Here is a 23,528-nt window from a genome sequence, read left to right on the forward strand (position 1 = left end):
TATGAGAAGCCCAGCCAGGCAGCTCACCAGGGAAGACTCGGCATTTCTTGTCCCCCACGTGAGCTAGCTCTGAGACAAAGACTTTAATCCCTTACAATTTACATTTGGAGTCACTAGTGCTGAAGGTACCTGAAGCACTTTGCACAATCCAGAGGTTCCTTGTGATTTACCCTTTGAATATTTGCAGTATAGGTGCTGACTCTTCAGTTTCTCAATGAGGTTGTAGAAATTCCATCCTTTCCTTCATATGAGACTTAGAATGAGGATGATGAAGATTTTGAGTGTTCAGAACTTGTATCTAGTTGAGCTGTCCCTCTGTATTGTGTGATCCCACCTCATAGTCCCCTGGAGATTATGGCCAGTATTGGGGACAAAAAAAGATCTGCTTATGTGTTTGTTTCAGAGATGGGGCTCTTGTCTTGGTTTAAAGGTATTACAGTTGTTCCTTATCCCTCACAGATGAGTCAGGTGATGAAGAATCAGTGTCTCAAACAGACAAGACAGAATTGCAGAACACACTCCGCACTCTCTCTAGCAAGGTAGAAGATCTCAGCACCTGCAATGACCTGATTGCCAAGCATGGGACAGCACTACAGCGCTCCCTCAGTGAGCTGGAGACTCTCAAGCTGCCTGCAGAGAGCAATGAAAAGATCAAGCAGGTCAATGAGCGTGCCACACTCTTCCGCATCACTTCCAATGCCATGATCAATGTAAGTGTCTTGCCAGCCATTGGCTTCAAGCCTGCTAGGTTGAAAAGATGCTGTGGACAATAGAAACTATTGCGTATGCTCCAGATCAGAGTGACTTCTATGGCAGATACAGTGACACCAACGCTCTTGAAGCAGAGGCTTTTGATGCCATGGCTTTTAGAGCCACGAATTGTTGCTCTGTATTGGGATCCCTTGGCCTTCTATGGCATTTTCCTCTCTTGAGAAGAGAAAGATTATCTGTAGCACTATGTAGTGGTTAATTTAGCTAAGCTTTTGAATTTCTAAGCTGTCTGGGATGTCACACGTCTAAGTGAAATATAAGACTTTAAATCAGAATCCACATAAGCAAAATTCCTTCTTGTTCTGAATCTCCTGTAGCTGCCTGTATTTTCTCAGCTCAGTATGACTGCAGTGAAAATAATAGCATTAAAACTTGATAACCCACCCTGAACTATAGGGTGAGCAGAACAGAAATCCATATCAGTAAACAGTACAGACAATCTGAATTCTGAGCTTGGGAAGAAGCAGCAGAAAGGAATGAACTAGAAAAAGGCAACATGGAGCAACGGGTTTTAGAAAAATTGTATTGGAGCTGGACAGTGCAGAGACTTGATGACCTCAGTCACTGAGATTCATAACCGTAAAACTGCAGCTCTACTCGCCATCTGCCATGTGTCACCATCAGGAGTTGGGGTCAGTGCGGGGGAGAGAATGCTTCTCCCAGAGGATAAGAGAGATTTGAGCAGCCAGAATCCCAGAAGGGCTCTGAGGGAAGCACTGAAGTGTGCTTAGGCTGCAGTCCTGGGCACACTCACACTAGGAGTAAGCCTCATTGAGCACAGTGGGACTCGCTTCTGAGTAAATGTGTGTGAGATGAGACTGGCTGTCAGGTAATTGTGTCCTTGATTCTTAAGCAAAACTATGCATGTCATTTCCAGTTTTCAGATGCCATCAATTCTTTTGAGCAAAGTACTTGATAATGCACAGGTTCCCAGCCTTTTAAAACAAATATACCTTTTCTGTCGCAAATCTACAGCTCAGATACCCCAAAGAGGGAGGGGGGTGTGTGTGTACACATGCTAAAATGTTAGTTATGAAACAGGCTACTCTAGCCACTGGCTTACATCCAGACTACGTTACTCATGAGTACTTGTCCCATTAATTTCAGTGAGACTACTTACTACTTAGTGTGGATGTAAGCCAGTCACTAGAGTAGTCTGTCTCATAACTGTAAAGTGTGTGTGTGTGTGTGTGTGTGTGTATAAACACACACACACACACACACACAAATTAAAGTATTATAGAAAAAACATAGTCACTGGCTAACATCTACACTAAGTTACTCATGTGCAGTTTTATTGAAATTAATGGGAAAATTTACTTATCACATTGATTTTAATGGGAGTCCTCATTGCTAGTTTTCTGAAGCCTGTCAGTCATCCTGAAGGGAGGGTTATGCTGAGCTTCAGCACGTAGCAGCGAATCATAAGCAGATGAGGAGGGTCTTCATACTCTTCTCTCCCCTTCTGCAATGGACAAATCATTGAAAATATGTCGGCTCCAAGACAGCAAACTTCAAATAGCATGGCTACAGTGTGAGGAGGAAGGAGGGCTCTGAGTACTCCCTGGGAGCCTTTCAAGAACCCCTAGGGGTACTAGAACCCTCGGTTGGGAGCCCCAGTGATAATGTATTAAAGGCAATGTGATGGTCCACATTGGTAAAGCTCATACTCCTGTCACTTTTGGAACTGTTTTGGATTATTTGAGCACAACTGAGCCAGATCAGGCAGATTGTGCTTGAGCACAGTTCTGGCCCTTATCACCATCACATGCTTTCTTAACTCCCCGGTAGATAGAGGTTCTTGGGATATACAAACAGCCAAATGTTTCAGTCACACAGGTCTGTGCACACATTTAATTCAGGTGACATTCAAGCCCATTGCTTATCTTTACAGCTTTATCTTTGGCTAGAACATTGTACAACCAGGGACAAAAGAGAGAGATCCAAAAATTTGAGATGTAGGAACCTAGTCAGCAGTGCTCTCTCTAATGTTTTTCATTTGTGTACAGAATGATATTTGTTCTGGGCGGCAGTATCAAGGTAGTATGTGTGCACATGCATTCAAAGTGTGGCCTTCCTGATTCAACCTGCGTGGGATCTAAAATTAACTGAGTGGACATAAAAAAAGTGTGAGCGTGCGCACATGTGCATGCCTTAGAGGGAACACTGCTAGTCAGATAGTATTCTAACTTGCATTCTGATTTAGAATAGATGCCGGATGTTGAAGATTTGAGTGTCCTATCTAGAATTGCAAAGTATCTACAGTTTACTTAGATCAGTGCTTTTCAACCTTTTGATGTGACGGACCAGTTGGCTACCTTCTTAAGCGGATGTGGACTGGCTGGCTACACTGCCAGGGTCCGGCATCATTTCATGGACTGGTGTTTGATAAACACTGACCTTGATCTTTCCTGGGGAGCAAAAGTCTGTACTGCTGAGTATAGTGGATGCACTAATTGAGTTAGAGAACAGCAGCAATTGCCACAATGGAGCTGGACTCCTGGGCCAAACTCTCCTTTAATGAGGGAAGACTGTTCTTTGAAGAGGCAGTAACATCACAATCTCCTTTTGAAAACATCCCTTAAGAGTTTAAACTACTGAGGACTGAATAGAATGGAATACAGTTGAGAAAGTTCTTATCTCTCTTTTTTTTAGATTAAAAACAGCAAGAACGTGATAATTGTTTTGGTACCTATCCAGACACAGCTGGGATAAGTACTAATCAGGAAATTTCTTTCTTTTATTTTTTTTACAGAATTAATATTCCATTCATACATTGCAGCCCAGGCAAGGGCACAAGTCTGTATAGTTACTAGATAACCAAAGCACCTTCTCAGACTGTTGAATGTGCCAGCTTTTCTGTTTTAGTAAAGGGAAGAGTTTTTCCTAGACCTTCTGGATACAGGGCTAAAGAGAACAATAACACTTTTCCTGAAGTGCTTAGGTGCATCTGCTTGTACAGCAAGTTCTGGGACCATTTCCCTCTCTTCGCACTTCTTTGTCCCTTTGTACTTAGCCTTTGCTTTCTTGTCCCTAAGCACTGCTTACCAAAATTTCAGGAGTCCTCTCCATCCTTTCTTTTATGGTGCAATTATTGCTTCTTCTTTTTTGTATTTAGGGCAGATTAGTGAACAAAGGCTAATATTGAATAGTTTCTTTGGATTTTCAGTAGCATAATTATGAGGTCAAATTGTCACACTTGCTGCGTTTGTGTGATTTGTGCAAATTAATCTGCTTGCAATATCCTTGAAGCATTTTGAATCTTGGGTTGTGGTGGAATGTTTGATTTGGTTTAGGTTTGTAGTAAACTAATGCTCCTGCCATTGTATCTTTGAGCATCTTTCCCCGGTAAGTGTCTACAGTGATATTTCAAAGGAATGCTTCCGCTGTGCTTGCTAGCAGACTGGTACAGAATGCTTATTGGGACTTCTAGCCTAAATAACTCCAAGCGCTGCATTCCTCTATAGTTTCTCATGCACAAGAGATATTACTTCTTGAAACTGCAGAGGCCTGCAGAGCAGGAGGAGCAAGAGGCATTTGGTTTTGCAGCTTTTTCTGAGTCTGAATGTTTTGTGACATTACCTACAGGCTTGTCGAGACTTTCTGTTGCTGGCTCAGACACACAGCAAGAAATGGCAGAAGTCTCTTCAGTATGAGCGAGACCAGCGCATCCGTTTGGAGGAGACTTTAGAGCAGCTGGCCAAGCAGCACAACCACCTGGAAAGAGCCTTCCGTGGAGCGACAGTCCTACCATCCAATGCACCTGGCCGTATGGATTCCTCTAAAGGTCGGGCTTTGGGCTCCCTCCCTTTCATAAACCAAGCTCTAGCAAGTGATGATTCTGACTCTCTCTTTCAAGTGAATTTCCTTTTCCCTCATGTTCCTCCTAGCTAAAATAGCTCCCGCTGGAAAATGCTAGCACTGAAGTCTTGGGTAACCTCAAGTCTGTGGCGGTGGTAGTGGTGGTAGTAGTAGTAGATGATGATGATGATAAAAAAGAAGAAGATAATGTTGACATGTATTCATCTTACAGATCGATGTTGCCCATCAAAGGGAGATATGAGTGACGAAGATGATGATAATGAGTTCTTCGATGCTCCTGAAATCATCACCATGCCTGAAAGCATGGGCCACAAGTGAGTGAGTCATCGGCTTTGCTGAGAGCGGTGCAGTAGGGATGTGCACCAGGGGCGTAGCAAGACCACCAGCGGCCTGTGTGCGGCCGCCCCCGCTAATCCCGCCCCCCACGTCTGACGTCAGATGCTGGGGGCATGGTCTGGCAGTGAGTAGTAGCTCAGCTGAAGTTAAGTGCTTAAGCCTCAAGATTTGCAAAAGGACGAATGTTTTAGCCAGTTAACATAATTGTTTCTCCTGCAAAGTGTCAGCAGATGCAGGGAACTGCCCTGCAATTGCTCCACATACATCAATAGTTGTCAGTAAAATCAAACTGACCTCATCATCCCCAGATAAAAAGAGCGGTCTCTTTTGTTCTTCTTCTTCCCCCTTTGTGTGTACATACAAACTGCTTCCCCAGTATGCATATTTTAAACCAGTATATGCCACGTTAATTGTGATGCAAAGGGAAGCTTTCCACTAAAACCTGCCTAGGCTGTGCTACATTTTAATGAATGCAAGCAAGCCTTTTTGATCTTTTCTGAGTCAGATCTTTTCTGAGTCAGTTGTTGCCAGGAGTTGTGGGGAGTTGCAGTTACAGTTAAACTTTTACTGCTAAAGGGGCTGGCATCAGAAAGGCATTCACAGGGCTCGGGGGGGGGGGGGGCGGGGGGAGGAAGGGAAAGGGAAAAGGAGAGCTTGTTCCTTCCCATCCAGTCGAGAAGCGCAATGCTGAGAGGGAACTTACATGTTGACATTATTGGTCCAAGTAACCATCCTTTCCTGCTGACTGGCAGGCTCTGCTCCTCTTCCCCCCTCCCCCCCGTCGTTCACGGGACCAAGTGGCAAAGTTCACCACAAGCGCCCGTCCGTCACCCAATGTTTTTCCACCCCACCCCCCTCCATGCACAAAGCTGGAGCCCTCTGGCTGGTGCTTGTCCAGCTTCAAGTAAAAGGCACGGAAGCAACGAGTATGTCAGCTGAGCGTCTTTAAAGCTTTTGAGCCCAGTTTGTGTGAGCAGCAGGCGGCGGCTGCAGCTCGCCTCGCTGAGGCTCTCTGAGCATGGAAAAGACTCACGACAGCAGAAAACCAGAGATATGGCGAGATATCCATTAGTGCTGCTTTTGCAATGCAGCCCAGGAGTAGCTCTTCCCTGCAGGGAAGAGCCGCTCCTGGGCTGCGTTGCAAAAGCAGCGCCAGTCTTTTAGCTCCTGAAGGGGCCGCGTGGCCCCTTCAGGAGCTAGTTAGGCTGGCGCTGCGTTTGCAGAGCGCAACCAGGAGCAACTCTTCCCTGCCTGGTGCTGCAAACACAGCGACAGCCTTAGTTTACCTCCCGAAGGGGCCGCGTGGCCCCCGCTCGGGAGCTAAACTAACACCCCCGCGTCCGACGTCAGACGTGGGGGGCGTGTCAGGGCTGCGAATGGCAGCTCCTGATTGAACAGGGCCCGGGTTCTTTGAACCTGTTCGCCCAATGATAGCTCCGCCCCTGATGTGCACGAATCATGATTTGTGCATAGATTCGAAGAACAGAATGGGCACCTTTGAGAGTGAGGAGAGCAGGTCTGTACCCACTGCTCCACGCAGCTTCCTGCTGTGGTGGCGCGCCCCCTAGCATCCCTCACGTGGTGGTGGCAGTGGCACGCACAGGACCTCCTTGCATGTGCGGTGGCCATTAGTGTGGTCAGCAACCATGCTGACCACTCAAATGGTCGCTGCGCATGCACAGAGGTTATGTGAGTGCCGCCATCACCACCACACCAGGGGTGCTGGGTGGCATGCTACCACCAGCAGGAAGCTGCATGGATCAGTGGAGGAGCATTTTTCTGCTCCTCCACCTGCTCTCCTCATTTTTAAAAGTGCCTGATCTGTTCTACGAATCTGTGCATGAATCACAATTCGTGCATATTCCTATGGTGCAGCCCTGAGCAAGCCATTGGCACTGGATGTTCTTTCTCATTTTCATAGCCCATTCTACAGAGTAGAGGTTGTCAGCTAGCAGGCCCTGGGTGAAATCCAATGTTCTGAAGCAAGTTGCCTGCCTTCCTTTCTTTTTAAATTGTGTCTTGCTGTGTGGACGTTAGCCAAAACAGGAGAGGAGAGCTGGTCTTGTGGTAGCAAGCATGGCTTGTACCCTTAGCTAAGCAGGGTCCGCCCTGGTTGTACTTGAATGGGAGACTACATGTGGGCACTATAAGATATTCCCCTTGTGGGGTGGAGCTGCTCCGGGAAGAGCATCTAGGTTTCGAGTCCCCCCTCTGACGTCCCCAAGATAGGGCTGAGAGAGACTTCTGCCTGCAACCTTGGAGAAGCTGCTGCCAGTCTGTGAAGACAATACTGAGCCAGATAGACCAATGGTCTGACTCTGTATATGGGAGCTTCCTGTGTTAAAAAAACAAGGTGTTTAAGAAAGCTGAAGAGGTTGCCTGTTGAGGAAAAGAAAGGAGGCCAGCCTGAGCAGAGTGTAGCAGCCACCCTGTGATATGAGCCTAGCCACAAAACACTTCCTGACAGAGCAGGACCATTCATGGGAGTAAGGCAGCATCCTCTGTCCCCAAAGCAGCAGTGGTTCTACTTCCAAATGCTGACCACAGTCAGGACTCATAGGGAGCTTCCCAGCCCAAGGGAGTCAGACCCCTAAGCTAAAACAGCTTTAGGGATCATGTGGTGTGCAGCTTGCAAGTGGAGTCTGCTTGCTGAATGTTCCACTTTGCAGTACAGGTGTGAGAGAATTGGAAAGGATTTAAGATGATAGTTGATGGTCAACACTGAGCTTGGCTATAGGACAGATGGAGCATCAACTTTCAGAAGTTCAGATTAGAGTCAGGCAAGTGTCTAGCAGTCTCAGGTAGGGAAGAGAATCTTACTGGCAAGCAAGCTTTTTTAAAAAAAACCCAACAAAAAACCCACCAAGAAAGGATGAGAATCGTACTTATCTAGCAAGGCTTTATTTCAGAACTCACCACAATCCAGAGCAGTAAGCAACAAGGCTGTGTTACTCAACTGGCTGAGGGCCACAGACTTCCAGCGAAGATCTGAGAGCACTCCTTACAGTCTGCTCAGTCATTTTATGCCTTGTGATGACCATTGTTTACTCTTTTTTCTCATTGGATCTCCCACCAAGTCATGAGCACTTTATTTGACCATCCCAGCAAGGAATTCTGATTTCATTATGTTCCACTACGTCAACCTGCGAGTGTTTTGTTTTTCTGCATCCATGTTGAAATCCATCAATTTCTCAGCATCAGCTGTTACCCCACTACATGTTTACCACCCTTATGGAATTTCAGCACAGATAGCAATACTTACTGTAACATCACTTTAAAAAACCAGCAGCCTGCCTTTTTTATAACTCTCATCAAGCCTGCCGGATTGGTCAAGCTGTCCATATCAATAGCTATTACCAATACGCTTCTAATACAAGACATTATGTAACTAAACTTCCACACAGGCACCACTGTGTACCTTTCTTAAAAGCAACCCTGTAAGTAGTCTTTCTTGGCACTGCAGATCACTTGCTGCTACCAAGAGGGTCTTCCTGCTGGGCGCTGCTCAAGCCTGGCATCTGGGGCTGACTTCAGAGGCTCTAGTAGGCAGTGGGTCATGAGTTCAACCAGGGCAATAGATCTTTAATATGTGACACTGCTCTGTGCTTTTTCACTCTGGCAAAGTAGATACCACAGTCTTGTTCTGTCAAATTGTTCTTTTTTAATGTTACACCCTAAATTATTTCTCTGACTAGGACAAATATCTCAACTGGAGCATCCATGTTCCCTTTCCAAAGTTTTATCATGGTGTGTCTCTTCCTCCTTTAGACGAACTGGAAGCAACATCAGTGGTGCTAGCAGTGACATCAGTCTTGATGAGCAGGTAGTCCATGTCTTTGATTTGAGGGGAGGGAGGGGGTTACCATCCTTTTCACCAGTTGCCTTTGAGATCCTGCAGAGGCAGAAAACTGGAACATGTGCATCTTCCACAAGCTTCTAGAATAGTTCAGTGCCTTAAGATTGAGGTCCCTGCATGTTAAAATGGTCAGTGTCCGCATGGAGAACTGGATTCAGAATACAGTGGGAACAGATTTATGAAAACCAACTTAGGCGTGTCTTTGCAGGGTCCGGGTTTCTTAAAACACGAGTCCCAAGATGTTGGCCTACAACTTCCATCATCCTCAGCTACAGTGGCCTTTGGCAATGAGTTGTAGGCCAACAACATCTGGGGACTCAAGTCTGAGAACCACTCATAGCATAGTCTTTATTTCGGTCAGCACAGTAGCAAAATAGACAAAAACGGTTCAATCTACTACTACAAAATAATAAAAAGTCTCTATAAAATTACCTAATATAATAAGTAGAAGAAGCTAGAAGTTAAAACTATGGACATAAAACTATATATAAAGATTAGTCAACACTAATAACAGAATGACACTGAGTATAAAGGTAGCAAGACAGCAAAATTATGTAATTAATACAGGGCGATGTTAAATCTCATAGAATATTTAGTTCTTAATAAGCTCTAAATGAATTTTGCTAGCTATAAGTAAGAACTTAGCCACATTACAGGATCTAGAGTCATTCTGATCTGCCAAGAGGAAATTTAGGTAAAAGGAATCAGTACAGCCTGGATATGAGCTAATATCTGAAGAGATGAGCTTATGCCGAGTATCACGGTAATAGTGACAGTACAGGAGTACATGAGCTGTCGTTTCAGTCTCACCAAGGACAAATACGCTCTCCATATTAGAGAATCTAGGTGGTTCCTTCTCATGTAATGTTGCCTGCAAGATTTTAACATGCTCTGGAATATAACCTGAGATGAAGCTTCCTGAATGGAGTAATCTTTCCCTTTAGGAAATGAATGCAGAATGGATAAGCACACTTGTTTTAAGTGCAGTGGCATTTAGTTTGCTTTCCATAGAAAGAAGGTTCACAGAAAAAGCAGTGTGATGTTGACCACAAGATCATTCTTGCTCCACATCTTTGTCCATTTTGGATTACAAGTCTTGGTTTACTAGGGTAGTGATTCTAGGCACAGTTAACTATCTCATAGTACATAGACAAGATGCTGGAGAGGGGGAGAGATGTTTACTTTTCCCTAAGCTTATAGTTTAGTGGAAACCTTCAAGAGACTAGATAGGGTTCCATGAACAACTATACCATCTCCACCTGGGTTTATTAGTCTCCTGTTTCTTTCAAAGTATAAGCACCAACTGGAGGATACCAAGAAGGAAAAGAGAACTCGAATTCCCTACAAACCGAATTACAGCCTCAACTTGTGGAGCATCATGAAGAACTGTATTGGCAAGGAACTCTCCAAGATCCCTATGCCAGTGAGTCCTCTTGTTCTGGCTTGGGTAGCAAGATCTGGGGCTTTTAGTACCATACCCCCTGGGGAAGAAGACAAGGAAGCCAGTCTCCCTTTTGACCCAAGGAATGAAGCTGAGTGACCCTGTGCCATAAATGTCTCTGTGATATGAGACATGGTATAAACTCATGGCTTGTCTGCCTTACTCAGTTCTGCATCGCATAATTTGTCCCACACGAGGTCTTCTGCTGATAACCTGCCTCTTATTTCTCCAGGTTAACTTCAATGAGCCCTTATCCATGCTGCAGCGCCTCACGGAGGACTTGGAATATCATGATCTGTTAGACCGGGCAGCCAAGTGTGAGAGCTCTCTGGAGCAACTCTGTTATGTGGCTGCCTTTACTGTATCATCTTACTCCACCACCGTCTTCCGCACTAGCAAGCCATTCAACCCCCTCTTAGGGGAGACCTTTGAGCTTGACCGGCTGGAGGAAAATGGCTACCGCTCCCTCTGTGAGCAGGTGAAGAACAGAGCTTGTTCCTTGTTTGATCCTAAATTAGAATGCTGGATTTCAGGATAGTCTCCTGACATTTGTGTTAAGCATATGAATTTACTTCAGTGGAACTTGCTTCCACATAAGTTTGCTTAAGATCCTAGCCTACATAAGAATAGCCCTCCTGGATTAGGCCCAAGCCTCCATGTCATCCCTGCTGGCCCCTATTGCTGCTTCTGCATATCCCTTGAGGCTTAGTTGAAAGACTGAATATACTTTCTTTGTCCTATCTCCTAAGGTGAGTCACCACCCTCCAGCTGCTGCCCATCATGCTGAATCCAAGCATGGCTGGACCCTTCGCCAGGAAATTAAAATTACCAGCAAATTCCGTGGCAAATACCTCTCGATCATGCCGCTTGGTGAGTCTTTACTGCTGGGTGCCACTACCACAGCCTGTTATTCTAGGAGGGCACGGAAGTCTAATGGTGACTTTTGGAAGGCTGGATTCCATCTGTACTCCCCATTTTTATATCAGAATCTGGGGTTTCCAGCTTATTCCTAGATATAGTTTGGCTATCTGGGAAGATGGTAGGTTCCTTGCAATGTGTGCTTATCATATATCAAGCACCTTTGGCTTATCATTCAGTGGATCTGTCCTTGCTCCACCCTTTTGAGAAATTTGGTACATTCTTCAGAGGTCTCTTAAGAGGGGCATTTCTGGAGAACTGATATAATGGGCAGTTTGGGGTGAATTGATTAATCCATAGTGGATCTGGGACCTAGATCTTGCAAGTCAAATACTCCTGTCCAGAGCATTTGGCTTGCAAAGGATCTCTTCATCAGTATAGTTTTCCTAAGCACCATCTTCTTGTTTCTAGGTACCATCCACTGTATATTCCATGCAACTGGCAATCACTATACATGGAAAAAAGTCACCACCACAGTACACAACATCATTGTGGGCAAATTATGGATAGACCAGGTGAGTCTAAAGTCGAAAAGTTCTGTGAGATGGTATTGGAGACAAATGTGCCCTTGGAAGGTAGAGCTGGAACCCGGGATCCATTTTCCAGATCTGCCATCGATTTGTTACTCTTGAGGATCTACTCATTAATTGCACAGCTCTGTTTTTAGTATGTTGCATAATGGTGTTGAGCCTACTTAACGCTGCCCTTCACTACTTCTTCCCACCAGTCTGGCGAGATTGAGATTTTGAACCACAAGACCAATGATAAGTGTATTCTCAAGTTTGTTCCTTACAGCTACTTCTCAAGAGATGTGGCCAGAAAGGTAAGAGATGATGCACTCTTAATCATTCCAGGGTGGGGGGTTAGGACATTGAAGGCACCGCCCCCTGACAGACAAGGGGAAAGCCATTTCACTGTTTGATGGCAATAGGGGCCATGTACCATAAGGTGAAGGGGCCACATGTACAACAGCTCTGGAGATCATTATTTGAATGTATTGTAACTCTGGGATGCTGCTTGCACAACTCTGCTCTCTGGAGTGTTGGCTAGTGGTCTGCTTTTAAGAAGAAAGAGAGAGAGGTGCTTTTCAGCTCTTGAGCTAGCTTGAGGAAGGCTAAAGCACAGTCTTTCTAGGGTGTGTAGTCTTGCTGGGAAGATAGTAGCAAGAGTACTGTGCCCATTGACCTTGATGAACTCCTTCCAATCACAGGTCACTGGAGAAGTGATAGATCCCTCAGGAAAGGTGCACTTTGTATTGTTGGGCACCTGGGATGAGAAGATAGACTGTTTCAAGGTAATAGCAACCAGCATGGAGAACGGTGGTGAAGGTCGGCAGAGAGCACATGAAGCAGAGGACAGCAGGGTCATGCTGTGGAAGAGGAACCCACTCCCGTGAGTAGCTCCCTGTGGGTTGCTGATGTGCAGCCATGCTTTCCTATGGTTAGAGAGAGAGCCTGGCAAATATGAATGTAGGTTCAGTTGGCTTTTGTTGACAGGAGGGACGATCAACAAAGTGGTTAGAATACACCTTTCTAGTTAAAGGAAGTAGGATTTTGTATACTCTCCCCACTTCCAGCTCATACTTGGGCACCAAGAAGAGCTAAATGGTATGTATGCAATATGTATGTTCCATTAGTCTTTGGGCAATCCAAATAATGCATAATACTGAAGTTTTGCTTTCCAAACCCTAGAAGTCCAATTCAGCCCCTTTTCTTCTCTCACACACACTGGTTTATTAAACTTCAGCAGGCGCTGCCCACATTTGAAGTCCAACTTCACAGTTGGAACAGCTAAATACTTGCTTTTATTTAAAATGGACTCTTGGGATACAAATATCTCTGCTTGCATTGTGGAGTTGCAGGCATTGATGGCCCTAGATACAAGTATTCTTCCTTGCTTGCTGCCATTCGAAGAGCAAGGATTAAGCCCACTTCCCAGAACAGATCAGTGCCATGCTGTCTGTTCTGAGTCCTCTTTCTCCTCTCTTGGTGTAGGAAGTATGCTGAGAACATGTACTATTTCTCAGAGCTGGCTCTGACTCTCAATGCCCCAGAAGGTGGCACTGCTCCCACGGACAGCAGGCTTCGGCCTGACCAGAGGCTCATGGAGAATGGGCGCTGGGATGAAGCCAATGCCGAGAAGCAGCGTCTAGAGGAGAAGCAGCGCATCTCCCGCAAAAAACGCGAAGCTGAAGCCATGAAGGCAACAGAGGATGGTAGGTGGTGTTCTACTCATCCCTCTACTGATCTTTAAAACGTAATATAAACCTGTGAAGCTGCCTTATTCTGCCAGAGCAGAATAATATTAGCCCAGTATTTAGTACTTGGACTTCCAAAAAAATCTTTAAAAGATCAAGCAGAGGTCTTTCCTGGCCCTGCTACCTAGGTCCCTCACCTGGAGATGCTGGGGACTGATTCTGGGACCTTCTCATGCAAAGCAGAAGCTTTGTCACTGAGCTGTGGCTCCCTTTCTTTGGGGAAAGTGACACTGCATTCCCATACTGGTCAAATGGCTGTTTCATGAAATGTGAAAACTAAGCACCTCTCTCTCTTCTTCTCGCTTCCCTGTGCAGGAACTTCTTATGACCCCTACAGGGCACTGTGGTTTGAGCGGAAAAAGGATCCCAACACCAAGGAGGTAGCCCATGTGTACAGAGGCGGCTACTGGGAAAGCAAAGAGAAACAAGATTGGAGCATGTGCCCCGATATCTTCTGAGCTGGAAGCAGCAGGACTATTACAAGGAGGAAGAGGAGGGGAAGAAGGATGGAGGAGAGCAGCTGATCATGTGACTTTCTGCCTAGTGCTTTCCTCACCGAATCTGTCTGTCTTAACCAATCACTTGTTTTGAATCAATCACCCAAAGCAGAATCCAGCGGTGGTGATTGGCTGGGTTGCCTTAGCTGATTGAAGCTGAAGTTGGTGTCTGGATCCCTGGTTGGCTGGGGACATGTATAAGTAGAGGGCGGCTTCCTCCATTTCCCCACCATGAGAGCCTCACTCTGCTCACATCCCTACGAGTTTGGAGAGGAAAAGGGGAACAATATGGTGCTGTACAGATTGGCCCCCTTTTCTACATTCAGATCAGGAAGGGCCAGTGGAGTGCAGTTGCGACCATGAATGTATGCACCATGGGGATGGTTGGGGGAGGTACAGGGACCCTCTGGTAGTTTTGACCATGTGGATTGCTCTCCTGTTTCTTCCTCCCACCCCCATAGGAAAGGTGCTATACAAATGAAGCTTCTGAAGCATTGTGGGGAGGGGGATAGATGGAAAGCCGTTCTCTCCAGGAGCCCTAATTATCTTTCAGTTCATGGAAGAAGCAAAGCATTGAATTGAATCCTAAAGAGGGGGCGGTAGGGGGATAGGTCTTGCAATGGTGGAATCCTTCCATTGGAGCCTCACCAGCTGTTTGTATGGCAGAAGGAAACTAAGCTTACTGTTTCCCCTTCTCAAATCCAGACTTCACATCAGGCCCCAGCTCCTTCCCCACATGTACTCAGATGGGGGAGCTGTGATGCAGGATAGAGCCTCCCTCTGCCTAAAGCCCTGGCCTCAAGCAACCTCTGACTTAATGCACACCTGTTCATATGTATATTATATATATGTAGAGAGAAAAAGAGATCTAATTTTTGTTTTGATTTCCCCCCCTCCCATCCTAGACCCCATTTTGTAATACTTGCTCCTGCTACATCTTCTCCATTGTCCCAGATCTAGGGAGGTGCTCTGCAGAAAGTGTGTCAGCATTGGCTTGGCTTGCCTTCTAAAAAAATAAAAAATCCATCTGAGGCAGGAGCCAAAGCTCAGTGGTGTCAATCTTGAGGCTCTTCATGCTGTGCAGGCATAAGCCAGGTGTCCCTTTTTCTGTGGAGAAATAAGGATGTTCTGGGAACTCCCAAACCGGTCTTGGACAGCTCTGAGCACAGCTGCCAAAGCTGGATCCAAAGGCTGAAAAGGTGCTGCCACTGTGTAGAGGTGGACAAGGGCACAGAAGCTACCCAAGTCAGGCCCACACTTAGAGGGCAGAGGCAGACCCTGCCCTTGAATAAGAATCACACAATGAGGTGCCTTCCTTCTGTATTTGTTCTTTTTTCTTTTGGTTTTGTTCCTTTCCTTTCCATTTGAACTTTAGCCACTGAAGGGGGTTAGAGAGGACAAAGGTTCTGCCCAGGGCTGGTTGCTGGTGAGATTGGAATCATGCTGCTGGCTGGGAGAGATGAGGCCATGAGCCCTGCCTTCCCAGCAGCAAAGGGCATGCTGCCTAGTGGGAAAGAAGGGGCTTTGGGTGGGGTCTCTGCATTGTGCTGCATGGTCCCTGCTTAAAGCCTGTTCTCTGCAGCTGGTGGAGGCTGATTCTCCCTTGCATGGGATAATGGCAGGCTTTCAGAGAGAGACTATCCCTGCAATTCTATTTTGGGTTTTTTTTGCCTTATTGTCTTTTTTCCAAGAAAACTAAATTAAATAATAAAACCTGAAATATCTAACAGTGTGTGACTTTCTCTCTCTCTTTTAACTCTCAGGGCTGACTGAGAGGGTTCAGCAGTATGTTTATCCTCCTCTGTTTCTCCAGTGAAGCTGTAAGTGAGAGAGGATATGCCCCACACAATTCATAACATTTATCTCCTTTCCTTGCTGTGTCTTGGGGGCGGGGACAGTATTGATTCTGTGGTGGAGGGATGGAAATTTTGTGAGTGCACACACCCTAGTGGCTTGGTCATCTCCTACATTAATATAATGACTGGCCCTGTGTATAGTGAGGAGAGGGATGGTGAAACAGCCTGGCTTCTGGTTTTACCTCAGAGTCTGACAGGCCACTTTCTGAAATCCATAAGGCTTACCATAGCAATGTCTCTTTCGTGTGAAGGAAGGAAAAATCCCTGTCTGCTTACTGAAGCTAGACAGTGAGTGCTTTCTGCTAAATGCTGGATTGAGCCAACAATCTGATCTAAGATTCCTTCAGTCACAGTGGCCTATATCAGTATCAACTACTGTTGAGAGAATTTATATTCAAATACACCATTTATTCTTCTACTAGCTTCACCTGCGCAGAGCATCCGCGCACTAGTAATTAATTGCTCCCCTCACCTCGGAGATCTCTCCACCCTCACCTGAGCCACACTCCCTGCTCCTCCTCCATCCGGTTGCTTCCATCCCCCTCACCCCTCTTGGTTACTCCTCCATCTCTTTACTCCACCCCCCTCACCCCTCTTGGTTGCGGTTGTAGTGTTGCTGGCACCAATTGGCCAGGCTGCAGCCCCCTATCCCCAGAGACCTCCCCACTCGAGCCCTGTTCCTGCTCCTCCCCACAGAAGCAGCAGCAGTGGTTGGTGGGGCCCTTCCTCGCTGCCACCAATGCCATGGCTGCTCATTCCTCTCAGGCCACTGACAGGCCTGTGCCCGTCCCTTGCCTGCCTGCCTGCCTGCCTCCACCAGTGGCCTCAGTAGCCCCAGACAGCAGCAGTGGTTGACTGGGCCCTTCCTTGCTGTCGCCGCCATAGCCGCTTGTTCCCCTCAGGCTGCTGACGGGCTCGGGCCCATCCCTCGCCCTTCTTTCTTTCTTCCCCTCCCTTCTTTTTCTCTCTCTATCTCTCCTCAATTCGCTCTTCTCCTCTGTCTTTCTTGCCCCTCTCCCTCCCCACTTCCGGGTTAACAGATCTTGTTTATCTTGTTTCTGCATCTAATTCACACAACAGAAGCCTTCTCCTGAAGGGGCCTCTCTTCACAGACTCCTGCTGCTATCCTTTTAGATTCCTCTCTTCTACAATCAAGAACATCTTCCGACCAGTAACAGTTGCATTCCAACTGACCTTAACCATCACAGGCTCCTCCTCTCTATCTGCATGTGGAATCTCCACTGCTCAATCAGGTGTTTCTATTCACAAACTCGCGAGAGCTGCCACACACGAGATTAGCCACAGGTATGCCTTCAATATATTTCATTCTCTGTCGAAGATACTGGTACCCAGCTGTTAGATTGGAGAACTGTTCATAAGGATAACTGAGCACACCTTTTAAAGCAAGCAGAGTATTTATTTGTAGCAGAGACTGGTTACGTAATATAATAAAGGAGTGGCAGGATAATATCCTCTAGCTAGAACCTTCAGTGCCTGATTTCTTGCCAGGTAAACAAAGCAGTCTTCCTCATGTTTCAGATAGCTGGGGCCCGTCTTGGAGAATCCTCCTGTTCCTTTCAAGGTGTAGCTTCTCCCTCCCCATTCTTTCCCTTCCCATTGTGCAAAATGAGTCCTGTGTGCTCAAGCCACAAGTGCAAAGGGGCTTAGCTGTTAAATGACAGGAGGATTTCTCTGGATTGCAGACTTGCTTAACCCTGCTGGTGTTACCTGAAGATCTCTATTATTTTCATTAGCTGTTGGGGCAGGTGAGTTGGTGTTTTTTGTGTGTGTGGCCAATATTGCCTATGTAGCTCTCAAGTTTTCAGACTTGTGTTTGCTATAATTATTTCAAGGTAAAATGGCTGTTAGCTATTACTTGAGAACCACCATGCACACTCTTACCAACTCACTGTAAGTTGAATCTGTGCTACCTCTTACTCTTCAGACATCCAATTGTGGCAAGCTCGCTATCTTCAGTGTTGCAAGAGACACAAGCACATCAGAGGAAAGCCATAACTGCTTTTACAATGAGCACAGATATTGATAAGATCTGCCTAAAACTCATGTGTTCCACGGACAGGAGTTTAACAGGTCTACTTTTCAATGGCAACTGGTATTGTCTAGCTTAACTAATACATAGGAATTATTTCTCTGTTGCCTCCTCTGCCTAAAAATACCCTTATGACTTGTTTTGTCACTAACAAGGACCCACGAGTGATCCGAAACTGAGAAGGAAGTTGCCCTTTTGGAGCTCTCCAGTTCTGAGCAGTGACGTGTAAAGGATCATATTCATCTTTCAAGAAGAACTGGCTGTCTCTTCCCTTCCTTGGTGCAGTGAGAGAGGGATGCCTCCACTTGCTTACACGGATGTGTCTGAAGCACTGCTTGATTGCAACATTTCCTGGGCTTCACAAGTTCTCATCTGACTGTATTTGCCAACAACCCACAACCAGAGTACAGAATCTTGTGCTGCAACTGTTCCTTCATCTCACTCCATCCATGGTGTCACCTGCCAGCACTTAATCTACCCCCAAATGGGAGGAGTTGTAGGGCATTGGTGACTAATAAGTGGCACAGACAGCTGGTGGTGGCGGCATTTCTGGACAGGAGCAGGAGTGTCGGACTGTGGCTTAATCTCCTGCTTGTGTCCCCAGCGTTGCTTGCTGGCTCAGTTTAGCAGGCAAGAAGTACAACCACCTCAGGGCAGGGAGAACTATGTATGTATGCTAGTTCATGTACTGAGCTTGATTTTACAGCACACTTGGCCATGCAAGTAGTACGGGGTCTACAAAACAGATTCATGGGCTTCTCTTTGGAAAACAAAGCATTTTGAAATCCTGTAGCACCAATAGTGTTACAGCAATATGTGCACAAACTCAGATTAGTATATGTTTATGAATTGTGCTTAATATGCAACTTAAATATATTTCCTCTGGGGCTGCAAAGACATTACTAAAGAACTCTGCCTTGATGCAGAGACAGGTAGAATAGAAATAAAGACAGGAGAAGCTCTGTGGCAAAACTATGCAGCTCTTAATCACACCAAAATGGTTCCTTATATTGAAATCTACTCGGCTCAGTTATAATAGAAAGTAAAGCCATTGATAATAGTTGTATAGATGAAGGGTTTTCTGTATGGATGTTGTCAAAGTTTGTAATTAGCTGGTCAAGAATACAAACCTATCCAGGTTACAATACTTATCTGCATTATAACTTGAGCAGCATTTTGCTTAAATGTTTCTTTGGTTCAGGGAAGGTAACATGGAATTTTGAACCTCTGTAGTTAGCAATCACTCCAGTCCAGATACTCAAACATAGAAAGGTACATGCACAAGTGTCCTATAGTACTAAACTCTAACACAAACGCAAACTTCATTAATTGTTCTGAACTATTTCCAGGCCACCTGCCTAACAAGCCTTTCATTTGGTAAACTGTTTACTTAAACTTATTAAGGTTAGTTATTTTGGTGGTTACAACCATTTTATGTAGTGATTATCCCCCACTCTGATCTAAAAAAAACCCCTTGTTCTCGGTTGCTGCAATCAAGGCATCTCGATGGGTTATCCCCTTCACGTGCTCCTGGTCAGGACTATTCTAATTAGCTAGATAGAAGCCTTTAGAGCCCTACGGTGATGACCCCACCCAGTTCTTACAGTCCTGCGTTGCTCCTGGCAGGTGTTCTCTCTCTTCATTTATCTCTTCTGAACCTTATTTAACTCCTTTCCTTCTGAATTCTTCCAGTTCCATCCATTTTCTTCGCTTTCTTCATTCTGTCTTTTACCAGGGGGAGGGGACCTTTATTCTCTGTATTTCTCCCCCCACCCTTCACCTTTCCCTCTCTCCTTCACGGTTTTATGGAGCACGCAGGGAGGATGAGACATGTTTTTGTCCCTGCTGGGCCAGCTAAACCGTAGTTCCCAAGGGGCACAAGGGCACCCGGTTCTCCTCCTCTGCTCACCACCTTCCCTTCGCTGGGCAGTACTCCTCCACCCTCTGTTCCTTTCTCAGTGGCTGTCCGAGTGGGTGGAGAGCAAAGCCCCCACTGCATTCCCGCCCTCGGGTGATGAAGACCAGGAGGCGACAACGGAAGGGAGGCAAGGAGCAGGCTCGCCGCAGAGACGCAGTGCAGCGGCTGCACAAAGCTCGGCAGCAATGCAGCGGCAGGCAGAACAAGCCGCTTTTGATTTGTTGGCAGCCAGACAAGGCAGGGGTGGTCAAGCCCCTAGCAAAAACCCCTTCCACGCAAGCCAAAACCAGGGCTATGGTCGGAGGGGCAACAATGGCAGCACAAGCGGGCAGATCGGAAGGGAGACAAGATGGCGCCTGCAAAGAAAAGCTTGCTGAGAAGCCTGCCAAAACTCAGGAATCCAGTGTGCAGGGTGACAAAGGACACCTTGAGGAAACTGTGGTGAGCTCTGACCATGGGGAAGGGGGCTCTAGACCGGGTGGGTCTGAACTAGTTTCTCATTCTATTCCCCACTCCGTTCCTAGATCCGTGCCCCCAGAGCGGCAAGCTTGACTAAAAAATACTATTGTGGACACGGTTTTTCTGTTAAAGTCCGTTAAAAGGGCTAAAAAATCAAAGCACCATAGGCACCCCTCCTCTTCCTCCGAGAGTTCTTCTGACGCCAGTTCCTCAGTGCCTTTGCCTAAAAAGGCTAAGTGCAAGAAAAAAACACTTGAAACCAGTGAAGAAAGTTTCTAAAAAATCAATATCAGGCACAAAAAAAGAGGTGCATTCCTCAGAATTATCGGAGGAAGATTCTGGGGACCCTACCTCTAAAGAGATTAGGCCCAAGGCAACAGGTACAAAAAAAACTCTAGTACCCCTGCTGGATGATGATGCCACCGGTGGCCTAGGGGGACTGGGAGGAGGTGGCCAGGATCCAGATCAGGACCTTGCCCATGATAAAGAGGAAGGGGAATGGTCAGGGGTGGAGGACTTAGAATCTACACAGGTATCGCAGTGCCTTTTCGCCCCGGAAGACTTTAACCCTCTCATGACCAAGTTTTTCCACAGTTGGGAACAGACTATTGGAGACAAGTGGGTCCTGGAATTGATCAAAGCAGGTTACAGAATAGAAATGAATGGCATTCCTCATCCAAGGTTCCGTCCTACTCCCCGCTCTCATTGTTTTTCCAAACATGCAGAGTTAAACGCAGCAATTCAACACCTTCTGGCCATAGGGGTGGTAGAAAAGGTTCCCACATCTCAGGCGGGGTGGGGCGTTTATTCTATTCTGTTCACTGTCCCCAAAAGGGACGTGTCCAAAAGAGCTGTACTAGACTTAAAACATCTGAATAAGAGCATACAGCAGCAAAAATTCCGCATGGAATCTCTGTGTTCCATTACAGAGGCCCTTCACCACAGAGACCTGCTCTCTTCTATCAACTTAAAAGAAGCTTACCTCCATATTCTGATTCATTCAAAAAGCAGACCTTTTTACGCTTCAAGTACATGGGGGTTGACTATCAATACAAGGCCCTTTCATTCGGCCTGTGCTCAGCCCCCAGGGTCTTTACAAAGGTTCTGGCTCCTGTGATGGTGCAGCTTCGTCTCCAGGGCATCCACATCTTTGCTTACTTGGACGACCTGCTCATGCAATCAAGGTCCCCAGAGACAGCGCTATCCAACCTGGCGGTGACACTGTCTACTCTAAAACAGCACGGTTTTCTAATAAACGGAAAGAAAAGCCAGCTGCTACATTTGGGGGGGGGGGGTCATAATAGATACCATACAAGATCAGCTCTTCCTTCTGAAGGAAAGAATACAGACCTTGGTCTCAGAAACCGAACTCGCATTCTGTGCACAGAGGACACCACTACTATCATTAGCGAGGCTTCTGGGTCTAATGGTCTCCACCTTGGATGTAGTACCTTGGGCGAGGTTCCACCTCAGTGACCTACAGTGGTTTCTCTTGCCGTTTCAGTCAGCCATCACAAGGAAGCGGAACCACATGGTCCCACTACCCCCCACTGTACGGTTGTCTCTTCAGTGGTGGACCTCACCAAAAAACCTGACTCTGGGAAAGAGATTTCTAGAATTTCCAAGAACTATAGCTACTATAGACACCAGCACCAGAGGTTGGGGTGCCCACTGTCATCAGTTCTCAGTGCAAGGAAGGAGGACACGGGAGCAACAAACACACTCAATAAACTGGCTGGAGTTGAGGGCCATCAGGTTGACTTTGCTCAATCCCCAATATGTGATGGGCCGGGATGTCTTAGTAAAAACAGACAATACTACGGCCAAGGCACATGTAAATAGGCAGGGGGGCACGAGATCCAGATCCCTATTCAAAGAATCAGTGCTTCTGATGTCTTGGGTAGAACATCACCTGGGATCACTAACAGCCCACCACGTACATGGAGACCTGAACTCACTAGCCGATTGGCTCAGCAGAGAAGATCTGCTACCAGGGGAATGGGCATTGAACCCCCAGGTCTTCCAACAAATAGCACACAGGTGGGAACGGCCTGTTCTGGACTTATTTGTGATATGTCTCAATGCGAAACTTCCGCGCTTCGTAACTAGGTTCCCATGTCGGGCAGCAGAGGACATGGATGTACTGTCAATCCAGTGGCCGAAGGGCGTCTGTATGCGTTTCCACCGATTCCGCTATTGACTCGCATACTGAGGGGCATAAAGGAGCAAGAAACAGAAGTCATTCTAGTGGCGCCTTATTGGCCAAGGCAACCGTGGTTCGCCGAGCTGGTTCACCTATGCGTAGACAAACCATGCCCCCTCCCTGTTGCGCCAGATCTATTACTGCAAGGACCAGTCCAGCACCCGAATCCAGCCTGGTTTCAGCTAGCCGCATGGAGACTGAGTGGCGGCGGCTAAACAGTCAATGTGTACCGGACAAGGTTGCTTCCACCATCCTCACTGCACATCAACCTTCGACTAATCGGGTATACCGATGTACCTGGAGGGCGTTCCTTCGTTGGTCTTGTCATCATTCTATTGCCAAGGGTCAGGCCAATGTGAACCACCTCTTACAATTTCTACAATAAGGTCTGGACAAAGGGTTAAGGCCAAACACTCTGAAGAGACAGGCGGCATCTCTGATGTCACTTATCTCAGGGGGCTCATCAAAAGTTTCTACAGGGCATCTATTAATTAGGTGGTTTCTAAGAGGGGCTACTCTTATCTCTCCACCAGTAGCACACCGTTTCCCTACCTGGAATCTGAACACGATTCTGAAAGCATTGAAACATCCTCCATTTGAGCCCATTAGGTTTATACCGTTGAGGATTTTGTCCTTTAAGCTAGCCTTTCTAGTGGCCATGACTTCAGCAAGGCGGGTATAACGGAGTTGAGGGTGCTCTCTGTTCATAAATCCTACTGCATAATTTCAGAGCTCCATGTACCTGATACCAGACCCGTTCACCCACCCAAAGGTGCTATCTGACTTCCATCTTTCTCAAGATGCATTTCTCCCATCGTTTTGCCCATGGCCAACACACCCTCAGGAAAAGTTGTGGCACAAGTTGGATGTCAGATATTGTTTTAAAAAGTATATCTTACAATCCACCAGTTTTCGCAAGTCAGACGCCTTGTTTGTGTCCTATCTACCTGCATCTATGCGGGAGGCAGTGTCTTCAAGGACAATTGCGAGATGGATCCGAGCCTTAGGGATGTGCACGGTCCGGACCGGCACCGAGGGGGGGGTCTCCCTTCAGGGGCGGGGGGGGGGGGTAAGAACTTACCCCTCCCACCGCTTTTCCTCCTCCAGCTCTGGATATTTTTTTTGGACCCTATGGGTCCCGAAC

At 46.6% G+C, this 23,528-nt stretch overlaps 1 protein-coding gene across 3 annotated transcripts in view; it reads left to right on the forward strand.

Annotated features, from left to right (window-relative positions):
• OSBP (oxysterol binding protein) overlaps window positions 1-15,625 on the forward strand; it is a 30,231-nt gene extending 14,606 nt beyond the window's left edge. For all 3 annotated transcript variants that reach the window (XM_053311262.1, XM_053311253.1, XM_053311257.1), the window contains exons 3-14: window positions 460-710; window positions 4,360-4,558; window positions 4,805-4,907; window positions 8,698-8,752; window positions 10,077-10,208; window positions 10,459-10,704; window positions 10,976-11,096; window positions 11,556-11,659; window positions 11,872-11,967; window positions 12,355-12,536; window positions 13,139-13,359; window positions 13,717-15,625. In XM_053311262.1, coding sequence (XP_053167237.1) covers window positions 460-710; window positions 4,360-4,558; window positions 4,805-4,907; window positions 8,698-8,752; window positions 10,077-10,208; window positions 10,459-10,704; window positions 10,976-11,096; window positions 11,556-11,659; window positions 11,872-11,967; window positions 12,355-12,536; window positions 13,139-13,359; window positions 13,717-13,859 — 1,853 coding nt within the window. In that variant the 3' untranslated portion in view covers window positions 13,860-15,625. The remainder of the gene's footprint in view (window positions 1-459; window positions 711-4,359; window positions 4,559-4,804; window positions 4,908-8,697; window positions 8,753-10,076; window positions 10,209-10,458; window positions 10,705-10,975; window positions 11,097-11,555; window positions 11,660-11,871; window positions 11,968-12,354; window positions 12,537-13,138; window positions 13,360-13,716) is intronic.
• Window positions 15,626-23,528: the final 7,903 nt, after the last annotated feature.

This window comes from Hemicordylus capensis, chromosome 1, assembly GCF_027244095.1.
Source record: "Hemicordylus capensis ecotype Gifberg chromosome 1, rHemCap1.1.pri, whole genome shotgun sequence".
Lineage (NCBI taxonomy): Eukaryota > Metazoa > Chordata > Lepidosauria > Squamata > Cordylidae > Hemicordylus > Hemicordylus capensis.